This window comes from Salmo salar, chromosome ssa21 (assembly GCF_905237065.1).
Source record: "Salmo salar chromosome ssa21, Ssal_v3.1, whole genome shotgun sequence".
NCBI lineage: Eukaryota > Metazoa > Chordata > Actinopteri > Salmoniformes > Salmonidae > Salmo > Salmo salar.
In genome coordinates this window covers 28,335,457-28,349,480 of record NC_059462.1, presented here as the reverse complement: position 1 = coordinate 28,349,480, position 14,024 = coordinate 28,335,457, and the positions used below count along the sequence as shown (strand labels likewise).

The following is a 14,024-nucleotide window of genomic DNA, read 5'->3' as shown; positions in this document are numbered from 1 at the left end:
TTTCCTACTATTCACACACATAGCTTGTGTCCTTGTGGTGACCTAAAATGTATTTACATTAAAGATCATATTGTCCCTAACCCCTAACTCTTAACTTAACCCTACCTGCAACCCAACCCTAACGAACTAACCCCTTACCCTTATGTTATTTCTAACCCTAATTGTAAACCTAAGCCTAAACATTGCCTTTGTCCTCATGGGGATGTGGGAAATGTCCCCACAAGGGAGACATTTTCCTTGTTTAACTATCCTTGTGGGGACTTTTGGGGATTTTCAGTCCCCACAGGGATAGAAGAACCAACCCACACACACACACTTTTAATGATGCCATCACGAATCGGTACACTACACTCGAGTTCCCGAGTAGCGCAACGGTCTAAGGCACTGCATCTCAGTGCTAGAGGTGTCACTACAGACACCCTGGTTTGAATCCAGGCTGTATCACAACTGGCTGTGATTGGGAGTCCCATAGGGTGGCACACAATTGGCCCAGGTTTGGCCGTTGTAGGCCGTCATTGTAAAGAAGAATTTGTTCTTAACTGCCTTATTACTAATATAAGAATTGTCCCTATCGCCACATTGTGTTGGCTAAGGTTTTTACTACAGGCCACTTCCTATTTACACTATGTCGTTTCTTGAGGTGAGCATGACGTAGTTGACATGGTAACTAACAGCTGCCACAAACAGGAATGAGTGTGAGAGACCTTCACTCAGGTAGAGAGAGAGAACCTGTCTGTGCTCTGTTGGAAGGGAACTGCCTTGGCCCCATTTAAGGACAATTACCGGTTGTTATGGCAATGAGATAGCCACCGTGTCTTCTGGGAGTTTGTAACAAAAATTGTGCCCCGCTAGAGAGGCAGTCATCAGCGTGCATGTTTGTATATTTGTTGCACCTATTAGGCCAGTAATAGCACATATCAGTTCAATTAGTACAGTATTATCACTAACAGGTTCAACAAATATAGCCCCTTTACAAGGCACGGCTCTAAATATGTTAAGGAGGCAGCGATTCTTTCCCTTCCCACAACATTTTACCATAATTCACAGTATGTTGCTGTGAATATACAGCAAAACAGGTAATACAGTGCGGCAGGGTAGCCTAGTGGTTAGAGCGTTGGGCTAGTAACCGAAAGGTTGCAAGTTCAAATCCCCGAGCTGACAAGGTACAAATCTGTCGTTCTGCCCCTGAACAAGGCAGTTTACCTACTGTTCCTAGGCCGTCATTGAAAATAAGAATTTGTTCTTAACTGACTTGCCTAGTTAAATAAAGGTGAAGTAAAATTGTACAGCAGTGTAGTTGAATGCCGTTGAGCCCCCATAATGCATTGCTCTTTACAGTACTGTATGTTAATTTATAATTACAGTAGATAGCTGTAAATTCACAAGCAATTTGCGTGTGTGCGCGTTTGCTGAATGTTTTGTTGTGGTTCCTGAGGGGTTCTGAGTTATGCTGTCTCTTTCATGTGATTGCATCAGCGAAACTGATAGTATCCTGATAGGGAGTGTGATAGGAGCCCAATGAACCTCACCCTACATGTGAAACCACTAATTATATTCTGAAGAACACTGGCTCTTCTGAGAATGGGGCAACAGTGGCGCCTTGTGTCTGAGACATGTAAATGCTGTATTTTGTCCTGTGTTTGTGTGTGCGTGCGTCCGTGCATATATTACAAAATACAACTGCAAATGACCCTAAAGACCAATGTATCAAAATAAAATATAATATAGATTTTGCAAAGTATTGTACTTAATTACTACACATGTATTTTGTAGAACAGCAACAACATTCTCATTAACGGTTACAGAAACTTCTTACTTTCTTTGACTGTGATATGTTGTTGTTTATATACCTTAGTTGAATGCGTTTTCACTCTGGATAAGATCATCTGCTAAATTACCAAAATGTATGTGTGAAAATTAACAACTACAAAGCACACTGGGTATTGTCATTGGCCTTGTTTTGGGGTGGAGATAATTCGAGTAATACTCAGCATTCTTTGAAATTATACATTTTTACAAATACATTTAGTTAGCTATAAAGAAATAGGATACAAATTACAGCTTTCCAAGGTATCTTCTTACAAAATACGTTGGAATGTAGTTAAGCCCAGTGCAATACAACATACAGAATACTCAGTAATTAAAATACATGTAACAGAAATACTACCCATCTGTGTGTGTGTTTGTGCTGACAGTGTGCTCATGTGCCAAAGCTGTGTGTTTGTTTTCAGCACTAACAATGTGTGTTCTCTTTCCTCAGGAGGTGCAGAGTAAGAGTAAGGTGTGTGCCAATGTGTTTTGTGGAGCAGGAAGAGAGTGTGTCGTCACTGAGAAGGGAGAGCCCAGCTGCTTGTGTATAGAGGTGAGGCGTGTGTGTGAGTGTGTGTGTGTGTTCATTATCGGGACCACAAGTGACCAGAATGTCCTGACAAGGTAGGAAACCAAGAATTTTTGAAAAGTCAGGACCTTTTCATGTGACTTACATCAACAGTAATGTGTAATTGTCTGCATATTTTCCAATACCCCATATATTATTTTAAGTATAAACAGTACCAGTCAAAAGTTTGGACACACCTACTCATTCAAGGGTTTTTCTTTATTTTACTATTTTCTACATTGTATAATAATAGTGAAGACATCAAAACTATGAAATAACACATATGGAATCATGTAGTAACCAAAAAAAAGTGTTAAACAAATGAAAATATATTTTATATTTGAGATTCTTCAAAGTAGCCACCCTTTGCCTTGATGACAGCTTTGCACACTCTTGGCATTCTCTCAACCAGTTTCATGTGGTATTCACCTGGAACGCATTTTAATTAACAGGTGTGCCTTCTTAAAAGTTAATTTGTGGAATATTTTTCTTTCTTAATGCGTTTGAGCCGATCAGTTGTGTTGTGACAAGGTAGGGATGGTATACAGAAGATAGCCCTACTATGGCAAGAACAGCTCAAATAAGCAATGCGAAACGACAGTCCATCATTACTTTAAGACATGAAGGTCAGTCAATCCAGAAAATGTCAAGAACTTTTAAAGTTTCTACAAGTGCAGTGGCAAATACCATCAAGCGCTATGATGAAACTGGCTCTCATGAGGACCGCCACAGGAAAGGAAGACCCAGAGTTACCTCTGCTGCAGAGGATAAGTTCATTAGAGTTACCAGCCTCAGAAATTGCAGCCCAAATAAATGTGTCACAGAGTTCAAGTAACAGACACATCTCAACATCAACTGTTCAAAGGAGACTGCATGAATCAGGCCTTATTACTGAAAAGAAACAAAAGGCAAGATGGCGGCGACAGAGAGGGCCTCCTCACTTCTAATCCTTAGGAAACTTTGCAGTATTTTGTTTTTTTATGTATTATTTCTTAAATTGTTAGCCCATAAAATCTTAAGTGTTATTACATACAGCCGGGAAGAACTATTGGATATCAGAGTGACGTCAACTTACCAGCACTACGACCAGGAATACGACTTTCCCGAAGCGGATCCTTTGTCCGAAACACCCAGGGCATTTGAACTGATTCCAGAGGGTGACCCAAAACAATGTCGCTGCAGAAGAGGAAGATGGAGTGGCCTTCTGGTCAGACTTCGGGGCACGCACACCACCCACCGCTTAGGAGTATATTACTCGCTAATGTCCATTCTCTAGATAACAAGGTAGACAAAATTAGTGCAAGGGTTGCTTTCCAGAGAAACATCAGGGATTGTAACTGTAACGGTCGTCGTATGTAATGGACCAAGGTGCAGCGGGAAAATGTATACTCATCTTCTTATTTATTATAAAAGAAGGAAAAAACAAAAAAGAAACACGTATACAAAAACAAACGACCGCCACTAAACAGTCCCGTCAGGTGCTACATACACTAAACAGGAAATAACTACCCACAATTCCCATTGCCAAAACACCCCTATACATAGGACCTTCAATCAGAGGCAACTAGGAACAGCTGCCTCCAATTGAAGGCCAAATCAATAAACTAAACATAGAACTAGAACAACTAGACTAGAACATAGAAATATACTAACATAGAACATTAACCAAAACCCCGGAACACTCTAAACAAAACACCCCTCTACATAAACACATAGCCCAACAAACCCCGAAACACTCTAAACAAATACCCCCTGCCACGAGAGTCAGTACAGCCACCATGATTTTTTGTGCATCTCGCCGACAGAAATAAACATCTCTCCGGAGGTGTATGTTTCATGATTAACGACTTGTGTTGTAATTGTAACAACAAAAAAGGAACTCTAAGTACTTTTGTTCACCTGACCTAGAATTCCTCACAATCAAATGCCGAAAGTATTTTCTCCCAAGAGAATTCTTGTCGGTTATTGTCACAGCTGTGTATATCCTACCTCAAGCCGATACCACGATGGCCCTCAAGGAATTTCACTGGACTTTATGCAAACTGGAAACCATATATCCTGAGGCTGCATTTATTGTAGCTGGGGATTTTAACAAAGCAAATTTGAGAACAAGGCTACCTAAATTCTATCAGCATATTGATTGGAGCACTCGCGCTGGCAAAACACTGGATCACTGCTACTCTAACTTCCACGATGCATACAAGGCCCTCCCTTGCTCTCCTTTCAGCAAATCTGACCACGACTCCATTTTGCTTCTCCCTTCCTATTGGCAGAAACTCAAACAGGATGTACCGTGATGAAGACTATTCGACGCTGGTCTGACCAATCGGAATCCATGCTTCAAGATTGTTTTGATCACGTGGACTGGGACATGTTCCGGGTAGCCTCAGAGAATAATATTGATTTATACGCTGATTCAGTGAGTGAGTTTATAAGGAAGTGCATAGGAGGTGTACCCACTGTGACTATTAAAACCTACCCTAACCATAAACCGTGGATAGATGGCGGCATTCGAGCAAAACTGAAAGTGCGAACCACCGCATTTAACCATGGAAAGGTGACTGGGAATATGACGGAATACAAACAGTGTAGTTATTCCCTCCGCAAGGCAATCAACCAAGCAAAATGCAAGTATAGAGACAAAGTGGAGTCGCAATTCAACGGCTCAGACACAAGACATATGTGGTAGAGTCTACAGACAATCACGGACTACATAAGGAAAACCAGCCATGTCACGGACACCGTCTTGCTTCCAGACAAACTAAACACCTTCTTTGCCCTCTTTGAGGATAATACAGTGCCACCGACGCGGCCCACCAGCAAGGACTGTGGGCTCTCCTTCTCCGTGGCCGACGTGAAGTAAGACGCTTAAACATGTTAACCCTCGCAAGGCTGCCGGCCCAGACGGCATTCCTAGCTACGTCCTCAGAGGATGCACAGAGCATGGTGTGTTTACAGACATATTCAATCTCTCCCTATCCCAGTCTGCCGTCCCCACATGCTTCAAGATGGCCACCATTGTTGCTGTACCCAAGAAGGCAAAGGTTACTGAACTAAATGACTATCGCCCCATAGCACTCACTTCTGTCATCATGAAGTACTTTGAGAGACTAGTCAAGGATCATATCACCTCCACCTTACCTGTCACCCCAAACCCACTTCAATTTGCATACCGCCCCAATGGGTCCACAGATCATGCAATCGCCTTCACAATGCACACTGCCCTATCCCATCTGGACAAGAGAAATACTTATGTAAGAATGCTGTTCATTGACGACAGCTCAGCATTCAACACCATAGTACCCTCCAAGCTCATCATTAAGCTTGAGGCCCTGGGTCTCAATCTCGCCCTGTGCAATTGGGTCCTGGACTTCCTGACAGGCCGCCCCCAGGTGATGAAGGTAGGAAACAACATCTCCACTTTGCTGAACCTCAACACAGAGGCCCCATAAGGGTGCGCGCTCAGCCCCCTCCTGTACTCCCTGTTCACCCATGACTGCATGGCCATGCTTGCCTCCAACTCGGTCATCAAGTTTGCAGACAACACAGCAGTAGTATGCTTCATTACCAACAATGACGAGACGGCCTACAGGGAGGAGGTGAGGGCTCTGGGAGTGTGGTACAGAACAATAACCTCTCACTCAATGTCAACAAAACTAAGGCGATGATCATGGACTTCAGGAAACACCAGAGGGAGCACCCCCCTATCCACATTGATGGGACCGAAGTGGAGAAGGTGGAAAGTTTTAAGTTCCTCGGCGTACACATCACGGACAAACTGAAATGGTTCAAACTACTCAGACAGCTTGGTGAAGAATACGCAACAGTCCCTCTTCAACCTCAGAATGCTGAAGAAATGTGGCTTGTCACATAAAACCCTCACAAACTTTTACAGATGCACAATTGAGAGCATCCTGTCAGGCTGTTTCACTGCCTGGTATGGCAACTGCACCACCTACAACCGCAGGGCTCTCCAGAGGGTGGTGCGGTCTGCACAACGCATCACCGGGGGCAAACTACCTGCCACTACTTTGTTGTCTCCACAGAGGAACTCTAGAGCCCTGTCTGAGTCTTGGTGGTTCCAAACTTAACATTTAAGACTGATGGCAGCCACTGTGTTCTTGGGGAACATCAATGCTGCAGAAATGTTTTGGTACCCTTCCCCAGATCTGTGCTTTGACACAATCCTGTATCAGAGCTCCACGGACAATTTCTTCGACCTCGTGGCTTGGTTTTTGCTCTGACATGCACTGTCAACCGTGGAACCTTATATACAGTTGAAGTTGAAGTGTACATACACTTAGGTTGGAGTCATTAAAACTTATTTTTCAACCACTCCACAAATGTCTTGTTAACAAACTACAGTTTTGGCAAAGTCTACTTTGTGCATGACACAAACAATTTTTCCAACAATTGTTTACAGACAGATTATTTCACATAAAATTCACTGTATCACAATTCCAGTTAGTCAGAAGTTTACATACACTAAGTTGACTGTGCCTTTAAACAGCTTGAAAATTATGTCATGGCTTTAGAAGCTTCTGTTAGGCTAATTGACATCAATTGAGTCAATTGGAGGTGTACCTGTGGATGTATTTCAAGGCCTACCTTCAAACTCAGTGGCTCTTTGCTTGACATCATGGGAAAATCAAAAAAAATCTGCCAAAACCTCAGACAAATAGTTGTAGACCTCCACAAGTCTGGTTCATCCTTGGGAGCAATTTCCAAATGCCTGAAGGTACCATGTTCATCTGTACAAACAATAGTACACAAGTATAAACACCAAGGGACCACGCAGCCCTCATACCACTCCGGAAGGAGACGCGTTCTGTCTCCTAGAGATGAACGTACTTTGGTGTGAAAAGTGCAAATCAATCTCAGAACAACATCAAAGGAACTTGTGAAGATGCTGGAGGAAACAGGTACAAAAGTATCTATATCCACAGTAAAACGAGTCCTATGTCGACATAACCTGAAAGGCCGCTCAGCAAGGAAGAAGCCACTGCTCCAAAACCTCCATAAAAAAGCCAGACTACAGTTTGCAACTGCACATGGGGAAAAAGAACATACTTTTTGGGGAAATGTCCTCTGGTCTGATGAAACAAAAATATAACTGTTTGGCCATAATGACCATCGTTATGTTTGGAGGAAAAAGGGGGAGGGAGGCTTGCAAGCCAAAGAACACCATCCCAACCGTGAAGCACGGGGGTGGCAGCATCATGTTGTGGGGGTGCTTTGCTGCAGGAGGGACTGGTGCACTTCACAAAATAGATGGCATCATGAGGATGGAAAATTATGTGGATATGTTGAAGCAACATCTCAAGACATCAGTCAGGAAGTTAAAGCTTGGTCACAAATGGGTCTTCCAAATGGACAATGACCCCAAGCATACGTCTGAAGTTGTGGCAGAATGGCTTAAGGACAACAAAGTCAAGGTATTGGAGTGGCCATCACAAAGTCCTGACCTCAGTCCTATAGAAAATTTGTGGGCAGAACTGAAAAAGCATGTATGAGCAAGGAAGCCTACAAACCTGACTCAGTTACACCAGCTCTGTCAGGAGGAATGGGCCAAAATTCACCCAATTTATTGTTTGATGCTTGTGGAAGGCTACCCGAAACGTTTGACCCAAGTTAAACAATTTAAAGGCAATGCTACCAAATACCAATTGAGTGTATGTAAACTTCTGACCCACAGGGAATGTGATGAAAGAAATGAAAGCTGAAATAAATCGTTCTCTTTACTATTATTCTGTCATTTCACATTCTTAAAATAAAGTGGTGATCCTAACTGACTTAAGACAGGGAATATTTACTAGGATTAAATGTCAGGAATTGTGAAAAACGGAGTTTAAATGTATTTGGCTAATGTGTATGTAAACTTCCGACTTCAACTGTAGACATGTGTGTGCCTTTCCAAATCATGTCCAATCAATTGAATTTAGTTTCAATCAAGTTGTAGAAACATCTCAAGGATGATCAATGTAAACAGGATGCACCTGAGATAAATTTCCAGTTTCATAGCAGAGGGTCTGAATACTTATGTAAATAAGGTATTTCTGTTTTTTATTTGTAATAAATTGGCAAACATTTATAAAAACCTGTTTTCGCTTTGTCGTTATGGGGTATTGTGTGTAGATTGCTGAGGATAATTTTTTTAATCCACTTTAGAATAAGGCTGTAAGGTAGCAAAATGTGGAAAAAGTCAAGGGGTCTGAATACTTTCCAAGCGCACTGTTCATATGGACAGCACTAAAACAAGTGATCTAATGAATATGTCACTTTGCAGCAAAATCTGCAGAGCTGGGATGGCTGTATCCCCTATATACAGTATATAACATTCTAGTTTGAGAAACGGACACCTCACAAGTCCTCAACTGGCAGCTTCATTAAATAGTACCCGCAAAACAACAGTCTCAATCTCAACAGTGAAGAGGTGACTCTGGGATGCTGGCCTTCGAGGCAGAGTTCCTCTTTCCAGTGTCTGTGTTCTTTTGCCCGTCTTAATCTTTTCTTTTTATTGGCCAGTCTGAGACATGGCTTTTTCTTTGCAACTCTGCCTAAAAGGACAGCATCCCGGAGTCACCTCTTCACAGTTGTCGTGTCTTTGGCATCATTTAATTGAAGAGTGTTATTTTATCAAATCAATTCTCTGTAATTATTATTACGTGATTAAACTAACCATGTAAATATAATTAACTAGGAAGTCGGGCCACCAAGGAAAATCTTCAGATTACAAAGTTATAATTTTCCTAATATAACTCTTCAGATATTTTAATATCTGATCAATTAGTCTTCTAATTAATGAATTATTTTTTACCTCACGTTAGTCTCATTCCAAACGTCATAAGTTGTTGGTTATCTGCACGAACCCAGCCTTCGCTATCAATCATCCATACATCAATTGTCTTAATCATTTATTTACTAACTAACTAAATAATCACAGAAATGCATAAACAAACAAACATGGATATAGATATGGTTACAATGAAATGATAGGGGAGGTTCCCGGCTTGGTGGACAAAGGGAAGTGGGTGAGGACTGAGAAGGGCGGGAATTACAAGAGTCACTATACAGTTGATAATTATATTGATTGAAATGCTAATCCTTTGCACATGAACGCTCACTCATTCGGGAATCACTGCAATCAATATATATTTACGCTCAGTGTGTCGTCAGAGATCTCTGTTGGAATCGTCCATCTTTCTGTTGGAAAGTTCATCGGCTCGTCTCTCCATCTGCTTCCAAGAAGTCTCTCATGGTTAGAATGGATACGTCAGAGTCCCATTCAGAAATGTTCTTATAGCATAGATGTTTCAGCGGTTGTCGGTCTTCGCATTCCAGGTCGACATAATTCCTAGCTGCAGACTAGTAATTAGTATCGAAGATTTGCTCTTATTCTGTCGGGAAATATAGTCTCAGAGTTGAACCATTTCCACCCGTGTAGCCAATGCTCCACGTGGTTTGGTTAGGAATTCAACAACCATTACAACCTTAGCTTATACTGAAGTTTTGTGGTCTCTACGCAAACCTTCGCCCCCTCGATAGTCGAGGTACGCATGGTCTCAAGAGGATTTCTCCAGGTGGGGGTTTTATTAGGAACAGTAGAAAAGAGCTGTCCCATGAGCCAGATCATGTCTGTGCTCACGGAGCGGGCCAATGACTAAGTTAAACTTTGAAGGGAATACAATTCTCTCACATTAATGGTTCAACATCACCTTACATAATTTCACAAATAGTTTAATCTTTACTCATTCATTTTATACAATAATTAGACACAAACCTCATAACGGAGGCTCCTGTATAAACAGAGTTATGGTAATGTGGCTGTATTGTCTTTCATGAGGTCACAAAATGAAACAAAACGGATCGGGTCGTAGCTGGCTACTCCACCGACCGTTTACACATTCTCCAAAACATGGATATTGTTCAGTTCTCACGTTCTGTGATTTAGAAGAAGTTCCTTTGTTCTACTGTGAAACTCTCTCTCTATACTGCATGGCCGTGGGGGAGAGAGTCTCCTCCAGGAATTTATGACCTGAGATAACAGAACCTGGGTGTTGGAGGGAGAGAGAGGTGGCGAGAGAGAGGGGGATGGTACTCGCTATACCCAAAGAGGGCCATGTCATGACACTGTTGACATTGAGACTGGTGTTTTGCTGGTACTATTTAATGAAACTGCCAGTTGAGGACTTGTGAGCCATCTGTTTCTCAAACTAGACACTCTAATGTACTTGTCCTCTTGCTCAGTTGTGGACCGGGGCCTCCCACTCCTCTTTCTATTCTGTTTAGAGACAGTTTGTGCTGTTCTGTGAAGGGAGTAGCACACAGTGTTGTATGAGATCTTCACTTTCTTGGCAATTTCTCGCATGGAATAGCCTTCGTTTCTCAGAACAAGAACAGACTGACGAGTTTCAGAAGAAATTCTTTGTTTCTGGGCATTTTGAGGCTATAATCGAACCCACAAATGCTGATGCTCCAGATACTCAACTAGTCTAAAGAAGGCCAGTTTTATTGCTTCTTTCATCAGCACAAACATTTTCAGCTTTGCTAACATAATTGCAAAAGGGTTTTCTAATGATCAATTAGCCTTTTAAAATTATAAACTTGGATTAGCTAACACAAAGTGCCATTGGAACACAGGAGTGATGGTTGCTGATAATGGGCCTCTGTACGCCTACTGTATGAGGATATTCCATAAAAAATCTGCCGTTTCCAGCTACAATATTAATTTACAACATTAACCATGTCTTCACTGTATTTCCGATCAATTTGATGTTATTTTAATAGACAAAAAATTAAATCCATTATTAAAAAATGTAAATAATATGGCACCACAACAAACATGCCAAGAGAGGGCCGCCCACCAAAGCTCACAGACCTGAAGGAGCTGCAAAGTTCCACAGTGGAGATTGGAGTATCTGTCCATAGGACCACTTTCAGCCGTACACTCCACAGAGCTGGGCTTTACGGAACAGTGGACAGAAAAAAAGCCTTTGCTTAAAGAAAGAAATAAGTAAACACGTTTGGTGTTCACCAAAAGACATGTGGGAGACTCCCTAAACATATGGAAGAAGGTACTCTGGTCAGATGAGACTAAAATGTAGCTTTTGGGCCATCAAGGAAAACACTATGTCTGGCGCAAACCCAACACCTCTCATCACCCCGAGAACACCATCCCCACAGTGAAGCATGGTGATGTCAGCATCATTCTGTGGCGATGTTTTTCATTGGCAGGGACTGGGAAACTGGTCAGAATTGAAGGAATGATGGATGGCGCTAAATACAAGGAAATTCTTGAGGGAAACCTGTTTCAGTCTTCCAGAGATTTGAGACTGGGATGGAGGTTCACCTTCCAGCAGGACAATGACCCTAAGCATACTTCTAAAGCAATACTCGAGTGGTTTAAGAGGAAACATTTAAATGTCTTGGAATGGCCTAGTCAAAGCCCGGACCTCAATCGAATTTAGAATCTGTGGTATGACTTGAAGGAGCTGGAGCAGTTTTGCCTTGAAGAATGGGCAAAAATCCCAGTGGCTAGATGTGCCAAGCTTATAGAGACATACCCCAAGAAACTTGCAGCTGTAATTGCTGCAAAAGGTGGCTCTACAAAGTATTGACTTTGAGGGGGTGAATAGTTATGCACGCTCAAGTTTTCTGTTTTTTTGTCTCATTTGTCTCAATATTTTGCATCTTCAAAGTGGTAGGCATGTTGTGTAAATCAAATTATACAAACCCCTCCAAAATCTATTTTAATTCCAGATTATTAGGCAACAAAATAGGAAAAATGCCAAGGGTGTTGAATACTTTCGCAAGCCACTATACAAGGTGTAATTTATTGATGGTTCCTAACTAGCCCCATAGGCAGGTATGGGCAAAATACCATAAAGATCAATGTATCGAAATAAACTACAAAATACTATGACTGTGATATGTTGAGCAAGTCATTCAGTTGGTAGAGCATGGTGTTTGCAACACCAGGGTTGTGGGTTCGATTCCCACGGGGGGCTAGCACAGGAAAAAAAATGTATGAAATTGTATGCATTCACAACTGTAAGTCGCTCTGGATAAGAGTGTCTGCTAAATGACTAAAATGTAAATGCTAAATGACCAAAATGTAAATCTGTATGTGAAAATGAACACACCAAAATGAACTGCAACGCACACTGGATATTATTATTGGCCCTGTTTCAGGGCATAGATTATTAGAATAATACTCTGCATGCTTTGCAATTGTCCATTTTTACATTTACATTTTAGTCATTTAGCTCTTATCTAGAGCGACTTATAATTACTGCATTCGTCTTAAGATAGGTAGGTGAGACAGTATATCACAATCGTATCAAGTACATTTTCCATCAACAAAGTATTTATCAATATTTTTACAAAAACATTTATATTTAGTTCATTTAGCAGACCCTCTTATCACACCATAGTGCTATCAGACTTCTGACTTCAATGCAGGGTGAAAGTGGAGCCACAAAATGTGAACCGCTGTAAACAATGGTATAGGTATTTTGAAAATAGAAATTACAGTATTTTGAAAATACATTGCAGTCTAGATCAGCACAGTGTAATTACATTTACATTTTAGTCATTTAGCAGACGCTCTTATCCAGAGCGACTCACAGTAGTGAATGCATACATTTCATACATTTTTTTTCTGTGCTGGCCCCCGTGGGAATCGAACCCACAACCCTGGCGTTGCAAACACCATGCGTTGCAAACACCATGCTCTACCAACTGAGCTACAGGGAAGGCTAATTCAAATGACAGCTTTTCATGCAAATATTCTAAAATATGCATAAAGAAAATATGCACATTTTCCCAATCAGTGGACTTGTTGCAGATAAAAATCATTGCGTGATAGTGCACACAAAATCTACTTTTTTGCTTACATTTTCATCTACAGAATACAAATCTAGTTTTCAATCTATTGCCATCTAATGTTCAACTCTACTGATAGTTTTGTCACAAAAACTGTTGCGTTAAATAGAAAATGTGCCTACTCTTGTTTTGGCATCTGCGCTCTAGCCAATTGCTCACAGGGACCGTGCGGGTAGGCTAGTCTACATGATGAGATCATGGATAAGAGTGAGAATGTTTTTATTTGTCAAAACTGCAGCCAAGCATCGATCATCATGTCACCAGATTAAGAACCTCCCAACATTTATTGGGAAGGAGCATCAAGATCATCACCTTGCACTTTCACCACCCTGTGAAGTTCATCATAACTTATTTCATCTGTAGCCTAATAAACTGCATGGTTTACTGAGTCAGTTTTCACCACCCTGTGAAGTTCATCATAACTTCGTTATTTTGTAGCCTAATTTAAACTGCATTGTTTCCCGAGTCGTAGTGGGAGGACCACACACCATGTCATCGCGTGACTCCAAGTTTACTTTGATATAATGGTTATTATATAAATATTTACACATAAAGGCGTTTCCATTGCCATTTCTCACATAATACATTTTACAGACACAAAAAGATCCCACCATGTCGAACAAACAAATTATCTGTCTGCATTGATAAAATTGTTCCTTAACTTCCTGTTTTCATCACAGCTGTCATGATTTGTTTATATGGTATAACTTTACTCGCAACAAAACTGTGGATAGAAACATGGTTAGTGTGACCTTAAAGGGGC

General features: G+C 41.3%; 1 protein-coding gene across 1 annotated transcript in view; it reads left to right on the top strand.

The window, feature by feature from the left end:
* The window catches only part of LOC106582116 (follistatin-related protein 1), a 57,710-nt gene that overhangs the window by 23,628 nt on the left and 20,058 nt on the right, over positions 1-14,024 (top strand). The window contains exon 3 of the mRNA XM_014164869.2: positions 2,261-2,362. Coding sequence (XP_014020344.1) covers positions 2,261-2,362 — 102 coding nt within the window. The remainder of the gene's footprint in view (positions 1-2,260; positions 2,363-14,024) is intronic.